The 23,507-nt window shown below is 36.8% G+C and overlaps 1 protein-coding gene across 6 annotated transcripts in view; it reads left to right on the top strand.

Annotated features, from left to right (window-relative positions):
* The window catches only part of LOC102589069 (syntaxin-71-like), a 34,054-nt gene that overhangs the window by 4,779 nt on the left and 5,768 nt on the right, over positions 1-23,507 (top strand). For 3 of the 6 annotated variants that reach the window (XR_001475075.1, XR_001475071.1, XR_001475073.1), the window contains 2 exons: positions 53-115; positions 13,812-14,617. Coding sequence is in view for 1 of the 6 variants with exons in the window: in XM_015314509.1 (XP_015169995.1) it covers positions 53-115; positions 13,812-13,941; positions 14,323-14,357 (228 nt within the window). In the remaining 5 variants the exon portion in view is untranslated. Of the gene's footprint in view, positions 1-52; positions 300-13,811; positions 14,618-23,507 lie in introns of all 6 variants that reach the window. The other 3 variants (XR_001475072.1, XM_015314509.1, XR_001475074.1) reach the window with 3 other exon arrangements.

Raw genomic sequence — 23,507 nt, 5'->3', positions numbered from 1 at the left:
TTTAAAAAAAAGAGTTCAAAACTTGTGCTAATTTGCTTTAATTTGTGGACAGATCGACAAGGCTACATCTGACCTTAAGAATACGAATGTTAGGCTTAAGGGCACGATTAACCAGGTAAATTGAGCGTCAACTATCTTATGTCATTCTCCGTAAGTTGAGGCAGTTTGCAGGATAGTACTTCTATCTTTTGATGTTACCAGATTTAACAAGTCTTTTCCTTTTTCAACTGAGATCTAGCTGAAACTTCTGACATCATTTTGTTGTGCATAATTCTTGGAGGTGCGGCCTATTTGTATTAGTAAGTTCTCATTCTAACAATCTGTTAGAACCCAATGATTTATCCCATCCTGGTTACTTTTAAGGATATTCAATTATTATATCCACGAATAGTACTATACCACAAATGTGGGGAATTGGTCAAGGAACTAAGACATTATAATTATATTATATCCACGAATAGCGCTAGTTGAGATATCTTTTGTCACGACCCAAGGACCCCAAAAGTCCCCATACAAGCTACTTAGCATTCATAACATACGACATAGAATGAGGAGAGGTAAAGAACAACATTTCAAGTTCAAGATTTTATAAATGTAAAGCGGAAGTCTAAACACTTATCTCATTAGACCATCTCCAACCTACCTCTATTTTACCCTCCATTCTCTACATTTGGAGAGTAAAATAGAGAATGAGCTCTCCCAACCATTCTCTAAATGACTTTCTATTCTCCATTTATGGAGAGGTGAATAGTAGTTCTCCAAATTGGGAGAACTACTATTCACCTCTCTATTTCACTTTTTCATTATTTTATTATTATTTCTATGATTTTGTAATTAGCAAATATATTATTTAATATATACTACTTTCATCCCGAATTAGTAATGTTCCAATTTTTTAAAATTTTCGTTACTTTAATATAGTTTGATATCATCATTAATTTTCACTATGAAGAATGCACAAAATTAAAATGATAAGATGAAAAATTTAATTTAAAAATACAATACATAACATAATAATTTAAATACAAGATAACAATACATAACATAATAATTTAATTACAAGATAACAATGCATAACATAATAATTTTATCACAACAATAATTTAGTAATGCGGTAGGTTGTTTCCAGATTTAAGAATGTTCGGAAAAAATTAGTGTATGATCCACATAATTAGTGTAGTTGTGATTGCGGTTGTGCTTGTTGATTTATTTTTTCAATTATTCTTAGTTGTTCTTGTTGCATGAAAATCTCGGATTTGAACAATCTTTAGCTAGACATAAAATAATTAAGGGTAAAAATGTTCATTTTGAACTTCATAATGCATTAATAGAACATTTATGAGAGCAAAATAATAATCTTAAAAGTAGAGTATTTATGTAATTATATTTCATTAATAATTTCACTTTGATTTGAATTGTCCATTAATTTTTATATTATATAATGTTCGCTTGCAATTTAAGTGTTTTAGAATTTGAGGAAAAAAATATAATTTTATATGAAGTAAAAATTTGAACGGGTAAAATTTTATATTTAAATGAAAATAATATAAAGTGATTATTTGAAAAAAAGAAATAAAGGATGTATATTATGAAATAAGAAAATAAGAATGAAATAGAAATAATAATATAATATTGATGAGAGAAAAAAGATTCTTTTTAGAGAGTAAAATAGAGAATTGGGTTGGAGGTGGTTGTCTCACATAATAGAGAACTCTATATTTGGAGAGTAAAATAGTGATTGGGGTTGGAGATGCCCTTAGCCATCTAGTACATAAGAATGAAATTGGGCTTAGCCCATACATCATGTCCACAACTGAAAGTAAGAAAGAAAATTGACCGTGGACTCTTCCACCTTCCTTGAACCCTTCCTTAGACCCTTGCCTTAAAATATTTTTCACAAGGCTTGGGTTCAAGGATGGGTTCACTGAACATGGACTCTTCCATCTTCCTTTAACCCTTCCTTAGACCCTTGCCTTAGAATATTTTTCACAAGGCTTGGGTTCAAGGATGGGTTCACTGAACATGGACTCTTCCATCTTCCTTTAACCCTTCCTTAGACCCTTGCCTTAGAATATTTTTCACAAGGCTTGGGTTCAAGGATGGGTTCACTGAACATGGACTCTTCCATCTTCCTTTAACCCTTCCTTAGACCCTTGCCTTAGAATATTTTTCACAAGGCTTGGGTTCAAGGATGGGTTCACTGAACATGGACTCTTCCATCTTCCTTTAACCCTTCCTTAGACCCTTGCCTTAGAATATTTTTCACAAGGCTTGGGTTCAAGGATGGGTTCACTGAACATGGACTCTTCCATCTTCCTTTAACCCTTCCTTAGACCCTTGCCTTAGAATATTTTTCACAAGGCTTGGGTTCAAGGATGGGTTCACTGAACATGGACTCTTCCATCTTCCTTTAACCCTTCCTTAGACCCTTGCCTTAGAATATTTTTCACAAGGCTTGGGTTCAAGGATGGGTTCACTGAACATGGACTCTTCCATCTTCCTTTAACCCTTCCTTAGACCCTTGCCTTAGAATATTTTTCACAAGGCTTGGGTTCAAGGATGGGTTGGAGTAAAATAGAGAGTAAAATAGAGAATTGGGTTGGAGTTGGTTGTCTCATACAATAGAGAACTCTATATTTGGAGAGTAAAATAGAGATTAGGGTTGGAGATGCAGTTAGCCATCTAGTACATAAGAATCAAATTGGGCCTAGCCCATATATCATGTCCAAAACTGAAAGTAAGAAAGAAAACTAAATCAATGAAAATTAGTCCTCGAAATATGAGGACTCACAAAAGCTCGAAATCTCTCAAATCAACCTCTAGCCACAAAACCGAGAACCCTGATGTGGGTTCACCCCTCTTGGGTCAAGGATCACATTCCATCACACATCTAGACTTACTACATTAGATATGAATAATAACATGAATCAATTAACTAAATTACTACAAGCATAATCTCATAGTACTCTTCCTTCATCGATTCACCCACATCACAAAGGCATAAATTGGGGGACATGGGGTTTCATGGGTTCTTGGGGGAATTCATCATAAATCAACAATAAATCATCAATAAGTCATCAATTCAATCCTAATCCATCATAAATCAACCATTAAAAATGTTTTTTGAAAGAACCCATAAGATTGAAGTCAAACCCTAACTTTTGGAGAAAATAACTAGTTGAGAAATTTAGTTTGGAAGGGCTCCATGGATGAAGGACTACCATACCTTAGTTATGATTCTCCAAAGAAATTGAGTGAAATAGCCTTGTTTCTTCAAGCCCTAGCTCCAATTCTACTCGTCTTCTTTGAGTTCTAGGGAGAGAAATTTTGTTTAGAAGATGAACTTTGTAGTTTTGATTTGAGTGTTGGAAAATAATGGAGTAAATGGCGGAGAGAAATTTTGTTTAGAAGATAAACTTTGTGGTTTTGATTTGAGTGTTGGAAAATAATGGAGTAAATGGGTGTAATTTGAGTTAAAAAGACTTATTTAGGGTCTAGGATTAGGATTAAAATGATTTAATTTTGGTATTAGATGCATAGGAAATGACCCATATAACCTTGAAAAAGTTAACTGACGGGTTTCACCTGCCATTCTTTGATTCACGGCTAGTAAAGGCTATCATGAACCAGAGGCCTAGAATTTTTTTCTAAGTAAATCACCACGGATGGGTTTACTGCCCGTGGACCATTCTACCGGGGAATTTTTTTCTACGTAAATATCCACGGATGGGTTTACTGCCCGTGGACCATTCTACCGGCCGTGGACACGTCCGTGAATCATTGCCTTAGAATTTTTTTCTACAAGGCGTGGGTTCAAGGACGGGTTCACTAACCGTGGACTCTTCCACCGTCCTTGAACCCTTCCTTAGACCCTTGCCTTAGAATATTTTTTACTAGACTTGGGTTCAAGGATGGGTTCACTGGTCGTGGACTCTTTCACTGTCCTTGAACCCGTCCTTAGAACCTTGCCTTAGAATATTTTTCACAAGGTTTGGGATGAAAGATGGGTTCACTGAACATGGACTCTTCCATCTTTCTTGAATATGCATAATTTCATGATTCACCTTTCGTAGTTCAAGACCCACATCATATCATCATAATTGGAAAACATGGGATTTACCGTTCATGGAGAATCATCATAAAAATCATAGTATTTCATCAATTCATGCATAATAGATCATAATTCAATCATTTAAATCAACATTGAAGAGAGCTCACGACAATTGAAGAAAACCCTAACTCAATTAGGGATTTGTAACTTCGAAAATAGGAGAATTTGGGAACTCCGTGAATAGAAGAAATCCATGAATGAAAACTATCATACCTTGATGCCAAAAACTTGCAATCGATGGAGGATTAGGAGACTTGGTGTTGAAATCCCTAGCTTGACTTCTTTTTCTTCTTTTAGAGAGAGAAATATTTGGGGAAAGAACTTGGAGAGATTTGGGGAAATTTAAAGAGTGATTTGGAATGGTTAAATTTTAGGCTTAAAAGACTTATATAGGGTCTAGGATTATTTTAGGCTTAACTGACGAGTTTCATTTTTCTAAATCAATCTCGTCCGTGAATCATAACCTTAGAATAGTTTTTTTACAAGGATGGGTTCACTGATCGTGGACTTTTCCACCTTTCTTGAACCCTTCCTTAGACCCTTGCCTTGCACAAGGCTTGGGTTCTAAGGATGGGTTCACTGACCGTGGACTCTTCCACCGTCCTTGAACCCTTCCTTAAACCCGTGCCTTAGAATATTTTTCACAAGGCTTGGGTTCAAGGATGGGTTCACTGATCGTGGACTCTTCCAGCTTCCTTGAACCCTTCCTTAGACCCTTGCCTTAAAATATTTTTCACAAGGCTTGGGTTCAAGGATGGGTTCACATTCCGTAAACTCTTCCACCGTCCTTGAACACTTCCTTAGACCCTTGCCTTAGAATATTTTTCACAAGGCTTGGGTTCAAGGATGGGTTCACTGACCGTGGACTCTTCTACCGTCCTTGAACCCTTACTTAAACCATTGTCTTAGAATATTTTTCACGAGGCTTGGGTTCAAGTATTAGTTCACTGACCGTGGACTCTTTCACCGTCCTTGAATCCTTCCTTAGACCTTGCCTTAAAATATTTTTCACAAGGCTTGGGTTTCAAGGATTGGTTCACTGACCGTGGACTCTTCCACCTTCCTTGAACCCTTCCAGGAACCCTTCCATAGACCCTTGCCTGAGAATATTTTTCACAAGGCTTGGATTCAAGGATTGGTTCACTGACTGTGGACTCTTCTACCGTCCTTGAACCCTTCCTTAGACCCTTACCTGAGAATATTTTTCAAAAGGCTTGGATTCAAGGGGTTCACTGACCGTGACTCTTCCACCGTCCTTGAAATCTTCCTTAGACCTTTCCACCGTTCTTGAACCCTTCCTTACAAGTTGTTTTTTTTTTTTAGGTGTGACACCTTTCATTGCACGACATCACTTGCTGTGGTGCAATGGATTATACATTGGGAGTTTTGCTTAATTGTATTATGTTTTATTCTCTGCACCACTGAGACTGTATGCATTATCAATTGTTCTTAACTTAAATAACATGAGTTGGGTATGGAGTTAGCATGAATATGTAGGTCGGTATTTGCGGATATGAGTCTACATTATTCCTTTCTAATAACTTTATGGGCATGTTATTCAGGACTATGATCTTGGATTTCCTACTTGAATAATTTTAGTTGTGTGTGGATTCTTCGTTATTGTAAGAGTATATTTGATAGTAGAAGTGTCTGCCCCGAGCCTACACCTTGGACGTGACCGGCACTCGTGAACAATTGTTGCGAACCCTTGGTCTGACTTACTACTTAGCGGAAGAGTGAGTCAAGCAGATATAGACTTTAAATCTAAAATAAATCACTAAGTCAAATCACTCAATTAAACTGTCTGAAAATACTGAATGAAAGTAGTTATAGTTTGAACAAAACATTTGAATAGCAATACTGAAAGACTTTCAATACTATCTATCTATGAAGCCTTTACTGTTTTAAGATAGGCGTCGTGACAAGACCCACGGCAACCTTAACAGCTACTAAAAGTAAACTAGAAACTTGAGTCCTCTAAAAGCTAGGAGGCCTCACCAAAAGCTGATGAGTGACCGGGTGATCTCTATGAAACACCTGTTGATGATCCTGAGCACCTGTATCTGTGTAAGAAAATGATGCAGGTCGAATGACAGTAATTCATTGAATGTCTGAGTATGTCATATGGCTGAGTGAAACAATAACTGTACTGAGAGGCTTAAATATAACTCAATTGAAGTAAAGTATAAGCATGAGATAAAGTTATTTAAGCTTCACAAATAAAATGCAATAATAGCAAATAGTGAACTGAACTAAATATATATATATATATATATATATATATATAATTACTCTTTACTTTAGTAGGGAGTTTCTCTATCAACAACCATCACTATGAGCCTCTTACCCACATTGCCAGAGCCATCCTATACCTTGTTGGAGTATAGAACACAACTAAACTGATGGATCCACTAAAAGGGCCTTCTTGAGGCAATAAGGAGTCGTCAATTTGAATTGTCTGAACTCTTATCCCATATTGGTGCTCAACTATGTTGCGCGGACTCTTTATTTTTGTTGGCGAACCCGTTTCGATGCAACACAGGTGCGGGCGCGGGTAAGGGGTGCGTGTCGGATTCGGTCAATCCGATCTGGACACTTTGACCAGAGCCGAGAAAATTTTTTAGGGAAAAGGAGATCAGTTTCCGGCGACCTCTTCAGAGAGGAGGCAGAGCTTTACGAAGAGCTTGAAAAGTACAGAGAAGAAGAAAGAGGAGGAGTTTTTTCTTGAAAAAGTATAGGAAGTACAACTTTTTTATCTTTTTTGAAAAAGTAGAGTCTTTTCAACTTATCTTGAAAAAGAAAACTAGACACGAAGGGTTTCTCTAGATAAGTGTGTCCTTTTTTATTTATAAAATAAATTATACTATTAATGTTTATTATATTCTCTCTCTTCTTTAACAATTATACTCCTCTTATTTTGTATGTAATTATACCAAAATATGCAATTCATTATTATATATATTTCATAAATATTGTTAGTAATATTTTATTATACATATATCCAATTATTTGATTATACTAGATATATTATTATTGTTGTTATTGATATAATTTATTTTTAGAGGTACGCTAAAAATAATAAGCAATTATACCATGTATATACAATATTACACCTTATATTATATATACTAGGCATTCCAATTAGCCGTATCCCCGCACCCGTATTCATACTAGGATTCGGACCCCCGAATCTTAAAATTTAAATTTTGCCGAATCCGACTCTCGGATTCGCATCCGTCTCGAATACCCGCACCCGAGTCCGAGCAACTTAGATGCTCAATACTACTCCCAAAATATATATAACTGAAATGCTCACGCACAATATTCTCTGAGTTGAGATAATTTCTCAAAGACTTCTTTAAGAAGTGACTAAAGTTGTACCAAGTAGTTTTGAATTACTCTGAAAACTCTTTGTACTTTTCTGAAAATAGTGTGCTCTTTTCAAGGTAAAAAAGAGACTTTCGGATGTTGAGAGAATTTGATTCTACACCGTTGGAGAGTGCAGTTATATAAGTACTATACTTGTTTGATATTTCATCATAACTCATGTATTGTTTAAATGGATGTTGAGAGATACAAATTCTTTCATCCAAATAGGTGGCTTACTGCCTCTAGTGGATCTCCTTTTCTGGTTTGATTTGTTCTCAGGAGGTGGCTGTATAGGTAACTGTAATGGTTCACCATTCAAATCAACTATCAAATGATTGTGTTGATCTTCCTCTCTGGTTATATAATTTGTTATCCTAGACCCTTCCTCAGTGCTTGTATATTTACTAGGTTGTTGTGAACTGACAGGAATGCTAGACCAATGAGTTGAGTAATCCAAAACTGAATGAGTCTGCGTCTTTAAAGACAGTAACTGATTTAGCTTTTTCATTTAAGAATGGAAACACTGTTTCATTGAATATTACAAAGAAGACTTTATCAATTAAATCATACAAAATGTATCCTTTTTGTAATTCAGAATAACCCATATGGACAGATATGCTAGACCTAGATAATAGCTTATCATGTTGATTAGGCATATCAGCAAAGCATAAACAACCTAGTACTTTCAAATGACTAAGAGATGGATCCTTTTTCATAGAATTTGGCAAATGGCGATTTATCATTTAAAGCTGATTTAGGAAGCTTATTTATCAAATAAGCTACAGCCAGTACACAATGCCCCAAAATTTAGTAGGTATATTAGTTTGTAATCTAATGGCCCTAGTCACTTCAAAAATATGTCTATGTTTCCTTTCAGCCACATCATTCTGTTGAGGAGTTTAAACCCATGTTGTCTGATGAATAATTGCTAATTGTTTAAATAATTGATCGCATATTGTGTTGATGAACTTAGTACCGTTATCAGTCTTTATTACTTTTTACTAATTTTCCAAACTGATTTTTGGTATAATTCATAAAGTATTGAAGGTATATACAAACATCAGATTTCCATTTTAAAAGAGACAACCATGTATATCTTGAAAAATCATCTACAACTGTCAAGAAATATTTGTTCCCATCATATGTATCAGTCTTGTAGGGACCCCAAAGATCTACATGAAACAATTCAAAACAACTACTACTTTTTATGCTACTAGACTAGAAAGGTAATCTACACCCTTTAGCACAAGGGCACAATGCACAGTGTACTATTTTATTTCTAACAGTAGTGACATCAGTAGCAAACAATTTACTAAGGAATGAAGTAGAAGTGTGTCGTAGTCTTTTTTGCCATAGTGTCACAACCTTAGACTTCAACTGAGAACACCGTGCGACACTTGACAACTCGCTCACGAATCTTTCACGATCTTGCAAGCTCAAATAAGCCTTTTTATACTAGATCGCTAAGAGAATGAAGAAAGACACAAGAGGGTTTATAAGAAGACTTTTGTATTGCTTTGGAAGATAGCTTGCTTTTGCTTGGTCGGTTTACAAATGGATGTCCCTCTATTTATACTACTAACTTAGGGGCTAAAATGTAAATAATAATTGTTACATATGTCCCTACATATTTACAAATAAACCATTTTCTCTAGAATTCTCTACATGCGTAGAATATTCTATGGCTTTTCAAGAATTCTTCCTAGATATTCTAGAGTCTTTCCAAGAAGTTCTTCATTGTTCTAGAATCTTCTCATAAAAGATAGCATATTTATGCTTCCAAATGGACAACTTTATGCTACGTGGCGCTTATGTGGTGTGATGAGGTGGCGGGTCATGACACTCTTCCCCACCTGATGTTGCGACGACTGTGGCACATTGTTGTTATATGAACCACTGAATCTTGTCTTCTCACACGTGCGACTAGTAGAATATTGACTCGATCAATGCCCTTGTGCAACTCCTTAGACATTACATCCTTATTCTCTTCTAGTACTTTCTTTATACGTGGTGGCAAAAATACTCTAGCACTATTGTTTTTAGTCACTCTCTCAATGGTGGCTTTGAGCGTCGACTCCTCTTTCTTAAGGCCCGTCATGAGCTACATAGCCAATAGTTGAGCTTGTCCTTCTATCTTTAGTACCTTAATTAGGGGCACCATACATGATCCTTTTTTCTCCATGACTAAGAGTTGTTGGACGTTAGAATTGGTCATCATGTGACATTTCTGGAAGAACTCTTGCCCAAGAATTATGTCAAAGATATTTAAGAGAGCGACAATAAATGTTGTTTTACCTTGACACTTGCCTTTCGTGATGCTTACTCCATGAGTGACTCGGCACAAGGGAGTCAGTGGAGGATTGACTGTCTTGAGGTGAGTGTTACTTGGATTGTAACTCAACCTCAACTTTGTTGCTTGGCTCTTGGTAATGATGTTGGCCCCTGCACCTGTGTTGACCATAGCAGGAGCGGGTCTTCCATTGATCGTGATGTCTACATATTGTGCGCCATATTCTTTTGGATTCTCTGATTGCTTTGTGATAGATCCACATAGACCAATCAGGCCCAATTGTGTCGTGCCCAAACCTTGCCTAGTTTCTTGTGTATCTTTCTCCTTTCATTCTTATTATATGGCACTGAGATATTTCAGTTCAGGGCATCTTGCATAGCCATGCAGCCCACCGCATGTTTTCCTTTGTAGTCTGTGTTTTCCTGTAACATTATTCTAACGTCCAAACTTTTTGCCATCAGGCTTATAGGTGTCATAATTCTTGGGATATGGTTGTAGCTCTTTGCTTTTTCCATGATCTTCTCTACCTTGGTCATGACTACCTCTCTTCTCTTCTCCTTTTACTCTGTCATGCTTAAAGTCTGTCAAAGCTTCGGCCTGCGTGACTTTCATCAGTAGTCCTAACATATTGGTGCTCCAACTCCATCTTGGCCCAACTTTGCATCCCATCCATGAAGTGGAACAACATATCTTCATCCGTGAGGTTGGGAATCTGAAGCGTGAGGGTGGTGAACTCCTTCACAGATGCTCGTTTGTTGTTTGTTTGCTTCAACTCCCTAAACTTGCGCTTTGCCTCATAGATAATGTTGTTGGGAAAGATGCCTTCTTGAACTCTTCTCGGAATTGCTCCCAAGTGTTGATGGTGCAAAGCCCCTTCTGTATCTCAGACTCTTTACGCCTCCACCACAGTAGGACCATCTCCGAGAGGTACAACACGACAGTGTTGATCTTGTTCTCATCTCTCTTCACCCTTTTGCACTTGAAGTAGTTCTCCAAATGCCTTAGGAAATTCTCCACCTCTTGCGCATCACAGACGCCATTGAGGTGGCTTGGGAGCCTCAACCTTGGCCTCCCTATAACTGTCGAATGACGAGGGTCCTCCAACTTCAATGCCCACTTTGAGTGCTTTCATCTCGGCCTTCATGGTTTTAATTGTGCTTAATGCATCCATGAGCCGACATCCAAGGAAGAGATGATTTTTTCATCTCATATTCCGCATGCCTATGCACCTCCAACTCTTTGTAGATGTTCTCATTTTCGTCAAAGGTGAAGTCCTCAAGAGTCTTGAACTTGTAATCGACCCCATTGAAACGTCTGTCTAAAATCACGACAACCTACCTTGCCGTGTCAACCCCGCAATCCACTCAATTCTAGGCATAACGTCTACGGGTTGTTCCCCACGTTCATCATCACTTGCCTCAGTGGCTGAAGGTGAGAGGGATGTTAATGTTTCACTTTGTGTAGGTTCACACAACAATTCCTCGTTCTTCTTAAGATTCTTCCTCCCTTTTTGGTGCTTCATCCACCATCCTGCCTGACGTTGTCGGTGCTAGCAGCGTTAATGTCTCCTCATTTGCCATTCCTATTAGTATCAACTTTTGCTTTGATACCACTTTGTCACGGCCTTAGACTTCTATGAAACACATCGTGTGGCACTAGACAACTCATTCATGAATCTTTCACGATCTTGCAAGCTCAAGTAAGCCTTTTAATACTAAATCACTAAAAGAATGAAGAAAAACACAAGTGAGTTTATAAGAAGGCTTTTGTATTTCTTTGGAAGATTGTTCGCTTTTGCTTGGTTGATTTACCTATGGATGCCCCTCTATTTATACTACTAACTTAGGGGCTAAAGTGTAAATAATAATTGTTACATAAGTCCCTACATATTTACAAATAAACCCTTTTTCTAGAATTCTCTACATGCGTAGACTATTCTAAGGCTTTTCAAGAATTCTTCTTAGCTATTCTAGAGTCTTTCCAAGAAGTTCTTCATGGTTCTAGAATCTTCTCATAAATGCTAATATACTTATGCTTCCAAATGGACAACTTTATGCCACGTGGAACTTACGTGGTGTGATGAGGTGGCGGGTCATGACACTCTTCCCCACCTGATGTAGAACGCATTTCTCTAGGATCATGCATAAATAGGCTAACAACGCTTGCAGCAAATGCAATGTCTGGCCTAGTATTGGACAAGTAAATCAACTTCCCTACAAGACTTTGTTACAAGCCTTTATATAATCTTTTGGAGCATTGCACAATCTATGATATTGGTGTAGCCACTCGTTTATACCCTAATTTTTCTGTTTCTTTCGGCAAATCAAGCCCATATTTTTTGGGAAAATAAAGATTCCTTGTTTTGAGTGTGCCACTTCGATTCCCAAAAAATACTTTAATGTACCAAGCTCTTTGATGTCAAATTCCTTGAGTTAACACTTTTTCAAATTTTGTATCTCCTCTGAATCATCACTTGTTACTATGATGTCATCCACATAAATAACAATGTTGTCAGCTTTCTTGTTTTTGAGTGTCGTATGAACAAGGTGTGGTCTGCTTGACTTTGTCGATACCTTAGCTTGATCATAACCTTTGTATATCTACCAAACCATGCACGAGGGAGGTGATTGCTTTAATCCATAGAGTGCCTTCTTCAGTCTACACACCATTCCCTTCTTGCTTTCAAAACAAGGTGTCACCTCCATATATAGATCTCCTCATCTAAGTCTCCATGTAAAATGACATTTTTTTAAATCAAATTGTTGTAGGTTCCGATTAAAAACTGCAGCCAATGATAATAAGATTTTCACTGTATTCATTTTTTCCACTGGGCAAAAGTCTCCAAATAATCAAATTCCATTGGTCTGTGTATAGCCCTTTGCTACCCAATGTGCTTTATATCTTTCTATGGACCCATCTGACTTATATTTCATAGTTAACACCCATTTGCACCCGACCAACCTCTTTCCTTTTGGTAATTCCACAACATCTCAAAGCTGAAAAGAGAGGTTCTACTTTCCTAGGTAAGGACCATGAACTTCTAGCTTTGGTGGATCCACTAGCTATGTCTTTGTAAGACAATCCTATAGGGGCACGTAGTTAGGGACAAGTAGATTGCTACTAGAGATCCATCCTCTACTAACGGGAGAGACTCCATCTCAATGTCCTCTCGGTGCTAAGTAAAAATTCCAACATAATAGGCATATTCGTAAACATATCATCATATATGGAAAAGCACAATTAAGTCACTAATCCAAGCTTAAGTCATCATAGAGTAGCTCCTTAAATCATAATACATACATGTGTGAGAAAACTTTTCACCAATCATGATTTCTTAATATGTTAAAATCTTTCACAATTCATATGATGTGAGAAAACTTTTCACAATTTTATTGATGCTTATCTTGAAAGCAACCTTAGTTCATAAACATTCTTTTCATAAATCATACATAGCTTCCATACATCATCATTCACAAGTTCATAGCTTTCTTCATAAATTCATAGTCAAAATCATGAATAATGCATGGGTCCATGAGAAATCAATCGGAAAACGTGTAATTGAATCAAATCATTCATAATAAGATCAAAATCAAACAATTGAATCATAAAAAATTGGATCAATGGAGAATTGAATGAAACCCTAATCAAGCTTGATGAAAGTGACTTAGAACTTGGAAATCTTTTGGGATCCAATGGATGAACCAAACCATTGGTGAATTCTCACATACCTTGTATGTCTCATGTCCATCCTCTTGTATGTCTGAAAATGCTCTAGTATTTGACCTCAAATCATCGTCCACTCTGTAGTGATGGCAACAATCCTTCTCTATTTAGTATGACAAATAGCTATAGAAGTATAATGCTACTTAAGAGCTTAGTCTGTGCAGTTGGTTCTTGTCACTGGCTCTCATACACTCATTTTTCCGTTATTATATTATTTGGATTTCTTTAGGATTGTTTTCCTCAAGTGCTTGCCCATGCTTCACAAGAAATAACCTAATTTCAGTTTGTTTTGTCAACTAACAATACTTCCCCTTGCAGGTTAAAGGGCTTTCAAGCAAAGAATTTGTTGTATGTAATGATTTGGTACTTGCAATGCCCAATAGGATAACTGCAATTTTAGACGGTGCAGCAGCTACACCCAAACAATCTGGTGGATGGGGAGGTTCAGGTTCTCGTGCAGAAATTAAATTTGATTTAGGTTATAAAATTGCATTCGTTCCAAAGGCTTTTCCCCTCCACGCTAATCATTTATCCGCTTCAATGTTATACAATTCCTTTATCGTGATGATATGTTTATCATTTCTTTCTATTTTTGGAATGAATACAAAATGGACAATTTGATGGTGATTACTTTCAACAAACTGAAGAATCAAGTTAATTCCAACAAGAATATGAATTTTGCAAAATGTAACATGCATGCATTTTTTTGGAATATTTCATGAAGGTCTTGTTCATGATTCATCGGAAGGATTTTGCCTTTTATTACATGTTATTGCTGGCTTGTTGGTTCCTAAATACCGATGTATGGTTTTGTTTCGACTTCTCATAGGATCAAGGTTTGGAGGTCATATCAGAAAGTTTTGATACTTCGCAAAACATGGTTAGGGATATGAATGAGGTCTGGGATTCTTTTTGTGTGGTCTGTTTTGCTCCTTCTCTATTGTGGATATTAATGATCATCCAATCTATGAAGGAGTTGGATAGGCAAATCCTCTGATGGATGAGACTGAGACTGAGACTGATGGATGAGACTGTGCTAATTTGCTTTAATTTGTGGACAGATTGACAAGGCTACATCTGACCTTAAGAATACGAATGTTAGGCTTAAGGGCACGATTAACCAGGTAAATTGAGCGTCAACTATCTTATGTCATTCTCCGTAAGTTGAGGCAGTTTGCAGGATAGTACTTCTATCTTTTGATGTTACCAGATTTAACAAGTCTTTTCCTTTTTCAACTGAGATCTAGCTGAAACTTCTGTATTGACATCATTTTGTTGTGCATAATTCTTGGAGGTGCAGCCTATTTGTATTAGTAAGTTCTCATTCTAACAATCTGTTAGAACCCAATGATTTATCCCATCCTGGTTACTTTTAAGGATATTCAATTATTATATCCACGAATAGTACTATGCCACAAATGTGAAGAATTGGTCAAGGAACTAAGACATTATAATTATATTATATCCACGAATAGCACTAGTTGAGATATCTTTTGTCACGACCCAAGGTACCCCTAGGCGTAACATGGCTTCTAGGACTCGAAAAGGCCCCATACAAGCCACTTATCATTCATAACATAAGATATAGAATGAGGAGAGGTAAAGAACAACATTTCAAGTTCAAGAGTTTTATAAAAGTAAAGCGGAAGTCTAAACACTTATCTCATTAGAGCATCTCCAACCTACCTCTATTTTGCCCTCCATTCTCTACATTTGGAGAGTAAAATAGAGAATGAGCTCCCCCAACCATTCTCTAAATGACTCTCTATTCTCCATTTATAGAGAGGTAAATAGTAGTTCTCCAAATTGGGAGAACTACTATTCACCTCTCTATTTTACTTTTTTATTATTTTATTATTATTTCTAATATTTTGTAATTAACATATTATTTTGTAATTAATTATTTCTCTAATATATAAGATGAAAATTTTAATTTAAAATGATAAGATGAAAATTTTAATTTAAAAATACAATACATAACGTAATAATTTAAATACAAGATAACAATACATAACATAATAATTTGATTACAAGATAACAATGTATAACATATTAATTTTATCACAACAATAATTTAGTAATCCGGTAGGTCATTTTCAGATTTAAGAATATTCGGAAAAAAATAGTGTATGATCCACATAATTAGTGTAGTTGTGATTGTGGTTGTGCTTGTTGATTTCTTTTTTCAATTATTCGTAGTTGTTCGTGTTGCATGAAAATCTCGGATTTGATCAATCTTTAGCTAGACATAAAATAATTAAGGGTAAAAATGTTAATTTTGAACTTCGTAATGCATTAATAGAACATTTATGAGAGCAATATAATAATCTTAAAAGTAGAGTATTTATGTAATTATATTTCACTAATAATTTCACTTTTATTTGAATTGTCCATTAATTTGTATATTATATAATATTATCCATTAATTTTTATATTATATAATATTAGCTTGCAATTTATGTTTTTTAGAATTTGAGGAAAAAAATATAATTTTATATGAAGTAAAAACTTGAAAAGGTAAATTTTTATATTACATGAAAATTATATAAAGTGATTTATATTATATAATATTAGCTTGCAATTTATGTTTTTTAGAATTTGAGGAAAAAAATATAATTTTATATGAAGTAAAAACTTGAAAAGGTAAATTTTTATATTACATGAAAATTATATAAAGTGATTATTTGAAAAAAAGAAATAAAGGATGTATATTATGAAATAAGAAAATAAGAATGAAATAGAAATAATAATATAATATTGAGGAGAGAAAAAAAGATTCTTTTTAGAGAGTAAAATAGAGAATTGGGTTGGAGTTGGTTGTCTCATATAATAGAGAACTCTATATTTGGAGAGTAAAATATGATTAGGGTTGGAGATGCCCTTAGACATCTAGTACATAAGAATGAAATTGGGCCTAGCCCATACATCATGTCCAAATCTGAAAGTAAGAAAGAAAACTGACCATGGACTCTTCCACCGTCCTTGAACCCTTCCTTGGACCCTTGCCATAGAATATTCCATGGACTCTTCTACCGTCCTTGAACCCTTTCTTAGATCCTTTCCTTAAAATATTTTTCACAAGACTTGGGTTCAAGGATGGGTTCACTGAACATGGACTCTTCCATCTTCCTTGAACCCTTCCATAGATCATTGCCTTAGAATGTTTTTCACAAGGCTTGGGTTCAAGGATGGGTTCACTAACCGTGGACTCTTCCACCGTCCTTCAACCCTTCCTTAGACCTTTCCACCATTCTAAATCCTTCCTTACAATTTTTTTTTTCTTTTTTTGAGGTGTTACACCTTTCATTATACCACATCACTTGTTGTGGTGCAATGTATTATGCATTGGGAGTTTTGCTTAATTGTATTATGTTTTATTCTGTGCACCATTGAGACGACCCAACATGAATGCAATTACATAAATGCACATATCCTAGGAGGAAAATCAACTCCAAGCCAAAACATCATCTCATAAGGTCTATATGCAACTTATACTCAAATGCCCATAAACATGAAGAAGTCAATCAACTAACTTATTATTTTTCTTTTTCCCCAAAAATTTAAGCTTTTTCATGAACATGAACAACTGAGGAAATCATGAGAATATATAAGACACATGACACCAAAGGAGTAAACCATGAGGGACTAAATACCTCAAGCTAGAGTAGGGATGGGGGGAAAGAGATGAGGATATCAGGATATCATATCGAGCTCGGACTCCCAAGTAGCACCAAGAACTTTCACTGAAGCAATTTCTTTATTTCTCAACTTTTTAACTTGCCGGTCTAAAATCTCAACCGGAATTTCCTCAGATGAAAGATTCTCCTTAACTCCCAAACCTTCTAAGGGGACTATTGATGTCGGATCTCCAACACACTTCTTCAACAAGGAGACAATGCACCAATGCCAACTCACTAGGCAATTCAAGTTTATAAGCGACCTTGCCAATTCGTCTCAAAATTTGATATGGTCCCATATAACGGGGACTAAGCTTCCATTTCTTCCCAAATCACATTACACCCTTTATGGGTGAAATTTTCAAGTAGACCCAATCATTTACCTCAAACTCAAGATCTTTTCTTCTCACATCGGCATAGGACTTTCGTCGACTTTGAGTTGTTATCAACCTTTCTCTAATAAGTCGAACTTTCTCCATAGCCTCATGTACCAACTTGGGACCTATAAGGGAAACTTCACCCACCTCAACCAACCTATTGGATATCTGCATCTACCATATAGGGCCTCAAATGGAGCCATACCAATGCTTAAGTGATAGTTATTGTTGTACGCAAACTCCATCACAGGTAAGTGATCATCCCAATTACCCTTAAAGTCAATTACACATGCTCTCAACATATCTTCCAAGGTTTGGATAGTACGCTCTGCCTTTCCATCAGTTTGTGGGTGAAAGGTCGTACTAAGATTAACACGAGTACCAAGACCCTTTTTGAAAGATTTCCAAAACTGAGAAGTGAATTAGGTACCACTATCGGAGATAATGGATAAGGGCACTCCATGCAACTTTACCATTTCCTTCAAATATAACTTGACATTATCCTCCACCGAAAAAGAAACCTTGATGGGGATAAAATGAGCCAATTTCGTCATCCGATCAACAATAACCCAAATTGAGTCATGTTATGGCCGGGTGTGAGGCAAACCAACAATGAAGTCCATGTTCAAATCTTCCCACTTCCAAGTAGCGATACTAATATATTGAGATAAACCTACCGAATTTTGATGCTCAACTTTCACTTGTTGACAATTGGGACACTTAGCGACAAATTCCGCAATATCTTTCTTCATCCCATTCCACCAATAGATCTATCGCAAGTCACGGTACATTTTGGTGGCTCCTGGGTGTATGGAATATCAAGAATTATGGGATTTTGAGAAGATCTGTTCTCTCAAGTCGTTTACATTAGGAAGACACAAACGACCTTAATATCTAAGTATACCATCTCCCCCTTGGGATAAATCCTCTACGGACTTTTTAAGCACCGTTTCCTTCAATTCAACCAAAGTTTGATCTAGACCTTGTTTGGCTTTCACATCGGTCACAAAAGACGATTCTGAACCATAACACCACCCTTGGTAGAGTCAACTAACCGAACACCCAATCGGGCCAATCTATGAACATCTCGAACTAACTCTTTCTCATTATCTTCAATGTAAGCAACACTACCCATCGATAATCGACTAAGAGCATCCACCACCAAATCGCCTTACAAGGGTGATAGAGAACACTCATGTCATAGTCTTTCAATAATTCAAGTCATCTCCTTTGGCGAAGATTTAGATCTTTCTGGTTAAACATATATGGCAAACTCTTGTGGTCGGTAAAGGCATCCACATGAACACCATACAAATAATGCCTCCAAATTTTTAAGGCGAAAACAACCGCCGCTATTTCAAGGTCATGGGCCGGATAATTCTTTTCATGAATCTTAAGTTGTCTTGAAGCATAGGCAATGACTTTCTCATTTTGCATAAGGACACATCCTAACCCAATTCTCGAGGCATCGCAATAAACGACAAAACCATTGTTCCCTTCCGGTAAAGTCAATACCGGAGCGGAAGTAAGTGTATCTTTCAATTCTTGAAAACTCTTCTCACAAGCTTTCGACCATAAGAATTTGGCTCTCTTTTAGGTCAACGCCGTCAATGGAAAGGCAATCGACGAAAACCCTTCCACAAACCTTCTATAGTAACCGGCTAAACCTAAAAACTCCTAATATTCGAAGGGGATAGAGGTCTAGGCCAACTCTTGACCGCATCTATCTTCTTAGGATCTACCTCAATACCTTTTCCGGAAACAATGTGACCATAAAAGCCACAGACTTCAACCAAACTCACATTTACTAAACTTTGCAAAGTTGTTGGTCCTTGAGGATATGAAACGCAATCTTCAAGTGATTAGTGTGCTCATCTTCACTCCTTGAATATATCAATATATCATCAATGAATACAACCACAAACATGTCAAGGTATTGCCTAAACACCCTATTCATCAAGTCCATAAAAGCTGCTGGAGCATTAGTCAAACCAAACGACATTACCAAAAACTCATAATGACCATACCGAGTTCGAGATGCCGTTTTCGGAATGTCATCTCCTTTCACCCTCAATTGGTGATAACCCGACCGAAGGTCAATCTTAGAGAAGTAAGTTGCTCCTGGAGGTTGGTCAAACAAATCATCTATCCTTGGAAGAGGATATTTGTTCTTCACGGTGACCTTATTCAATTGTCGGTAGTCGATACACATACAGAGTGAACCATCTTTCTTTCTAACAAAAACTGGAGCACCCCATGGAGAAATACTCAGTCGGATGAAACCCTTTTCCAAAAAATCTTTCAATTGCTCCTTCAATTCTTTAAGTTCTGCCGGAGTCATTCTGTAAGGAGGAATAGAAATAGGTTGCATATCTGTGAGAAGGTCAATACCGAAGTCTATTTCCCTTTCGGGAGGAATATCGATAGATCATTTGGGAACACTTCCGGAAACTCGTTAACAAAGGGGACCGACTAAAGAGTAGGGGTTTCAAAATCTACATCCCTCACCCTAACTAGATGGTAAATGCAACCCTTAGTAATCCTCTTTCTAGCTTTTAGACAAGAAACAAATTTACCCTTAGGCATAGAATTTCCCCCTTTCCATTCTAGGACAGGCTCATTCGGGAACTGAAAATTGACTACACGAGTTCTACAATCAACAGAAGCATAACATGAGTGTAGCCAATCCATACCATCTAAATCTAGAGGCCATATCTAGCTCTACCAAGTCAACAAAAGTAACTCTATGAGACAAGGAGACGGGACACTTTCTATAGACCGTCTTAGCCACAGTAGAATCACCAACAGGAGTAGAATCACCAACATGAGTAGAAACAGAAACGGGTATCAAACCTCATCGCCACATATGGAGTCTCAAAAGACAAGGTAGCACCAGGTCAAGTAAAGCATAAACATCAAGTTGGAAGACTTTCAACATATCGGTAACCACATCGGGAGAACCCTCTTGTTCCCCACGAGTCTGGAGTGCATACAATCGGTTTTTCTTGGGAGCATTGGAACCCAAACCACTAGGAGGAGCTTGCTTGCCATCTCTTCCTTTAGCCGTAAGCATTGGGCAGTCCCTCATCTTATGACCACTTTTACCACAATTGGAGCAAGCATCCGTGTCGGCTAGGCACATACCCTCGTGCTTCTTCCCTCACCTAGCACAAGTGGACATAGGCAATGATGATCCACTACCATTCCCTCCTTGAGGCTTAGGGCTAGACACCCTATTTTTGTTGAACTTAGAAGGAGCATTGGAGGAACCATGGCCGAAAAATCTTTGTCGAAACTTGGGACGACCATGTCCATCAGACCTTGCATGAGAGAAATTACCATCACTGGTTTTAGACCTCTTTGCCTCCCTAGACCTTTCCTTAAGTTTCTCCTCTTCAATCTGTTGAGCATGTACCATGAGACGAGAGATGTCCATGTCATTGAGGAGCATGACGGTACGACATTCTTTAACCACCATTTCAGACACACCTGAAATGAACTTACTCATCCTTGCCCTAGGATCGGCAATCATGGTGGGAGCATACTGAGATAGTTGTGGGAACTTCAAAGCATATTCTTTCACACTAATATTTCCTTGACGAAGGTTGATAAATTCAAGCACCTTTGCCTCCCTCATTTCAATGTGAAAGAACTTATCAAAGAAAGCAACCTTAAACTTTTCCCAATCAGGAGGACCCACATCAACTGCCCTATCTTCCTTCCATTGATTGAACCAAACTTGAGCAACACCCTTAAGTTGGTAAGCGGCCAATTCCGTCTTCTCCACCTGCGTCACTCCCATGATCATCAACGCCTTATACATTTCATAAATAAACTCTTGTGGATCTTCCTCAACCTTGGACCCATGAAACTACGGGGGATTCATTCTAGTAAAGTCCCTCACTCTAGATGTCGTCGTACCCACATTTGGGTTCACGGGGGCCACAACCTTCCTATTGGCTTAAGCCGTCATGGCTTGAGCCAAAACTTGAAAAGCAGCCCTAAACTCCACATTAGTCAGTTGCTCGGCCAAAGGGTCGACCGGAACTTGAGAAGGAGCTTCTTGTTCCACATTCTCATTCACTTTCCTTTTAACGTAAACTCTTTGAAGGGCCATATCCTGAAAATCACCGGATAAGGATTAGGAGAAAGACATATAGAGTTATACTCTACCGCATGACTTTAGCGTAATGAAAGAAGTGGAGTTTCTTAATCATCTTATAACATCTCATTCATAAATATGGCGCGCTTCACACTCATGAACAAGACTACTCGACGTGGCTTATGAGACTTTCTAGGACCTTTCTAAACCTTGTGCTGAGATTACCAAGTTTGTCACGACCCAAGGTCCCCTTAGGCGTGACATGGCGTATAGGATTCCGAAAGGCCCCACCTCCAACCGACCTCTATTTTACTCTCAGTTCTCTGCATTTAAAGAATAAAATAGAGAATGGGCTCTCCAACCATTCTCTAAATGATTGCGGTTGTGCTTGTTGATTTTTTTTCCAGTTATTTGTAGTTATTCTTGTTGCATGAAAATCTCGGATTTGAACAATCTATAGCTAGACATAAAATAATTAAGGGTAAAAATGTTCATTTTGAACTTCGTAATGCATTAATAGAACATTTATGAGAGCAATATAATAATCTTAAAAGTAGAGTATTTATGTAATTATATTTCATTAATAATTTCACTTTTATTTGAATTGTCCATTAATTTGTATATTATATAATATTATCTTGCAATTTATGTTTTTTAGAATTTGAGGAAAAAAATATAATTTTATATGAAGTAAAAATTTGAAAAAGTAATTTTTTTTATTACATGTAAGTTATAAAAAATGATTATTTGAAAAAAAGAAATAAAGGATGTATATTATGAAATAAGAAAATAAGAATGAAATAGAAGTAATAATATAATATTGAGGAGAGAAAAAAAGATTCTTTTTTAGAGAGTAAACTAGAGAATTGAATTGGAGTTGGTTGTCTCATAAAATAGAGAACTCTATATTTGGAGAGTAAAATAGAGATTAGGGTTGGAGATGCCCTTAACAATCTAGTACATAATAATCAAATTGGGCCTATAGCCCATATATCATGTCCAAAACAGAAAGTAAGAAAGAAAACTAAAAAACAATGAAAATTCATCCTCGAAGCATGAGGACTCACAAAAGCTCAAAATCTCTCAAATCAACCTCTAGCCACGAAACTGAGTGTCAGACCCTACATTTGAGAACATGTAGGCAAGAGTACGCATTAGTACAAAACAATGTACCAAGTATGATAGTTATGCAAAGAACATTTAAACATGCTAAAAAGGGACATTTTCATAAGTAAGCAATGATCAAGCTAAAACATAAATCTTGAGAGATAGAAACCATAAGTCATAAAACATGATCAATGCAAATATACATCATCTTTGTCACGACCCAAGGGTACCCCCTAGACGTAACAAGGCACATAATACTCTGAAGGGCACCATGTAAGCCCCTTAGCATATCATAACATAAAGCATTATAACAATGAAGAGTAAAACACATTTAGGTCCAAATATCTTTATAAAGGAAAAGCGAAAGTCTAAACTTGTCTCAATTAGCCATCTATTACAATAGTTCAAATGAAAGGGGCATAGCCCATACAACATAGTTCGAAAATGAACTACTAGAGATGACACTTAAAATGAACATCCGTCCTCAAATCTTGAGGTCTCACCACAAACAATGAGAATAGTCGAATCCAAGCTTGAACCAAATGAAGATCGCCTTAAGAACCGGACCCTACACTTTGTGGAAAAATGTAGAAGAAATATGGGTTAGTACAAAAATGCACCAAGTATGATAGTCATGCATAAAATCCTTATCCTTGAAAACATGCTAAAAAGGACATTTTAGTTGAATGCATGCAATTTGTAAGTTAAAATATCATTTAGAAGACAATGGAAGAGCATAAGTCATAAGCAT

This window comes from Solanum tuberosum, unplaced genomic scaffold (assembly GCF_000226075.1).
Source record: "Solanum tuberosum cultivar DM 1-3 516 R44 unplaced genomic scaffold, SolTub_3.0 scf00015, whole genome shotgun sequence".
In the NCBI taxonomy this organism is placed as follows: Eukaryota; Viridiplantae; Streptophyta; class Magnoliopsida; order Solanales; family Solanaceae; genus Solanum; species Solanum tuberosum.
This window is presented reverse-complemented; position numbering and strand designations above follow the sequence as displayed.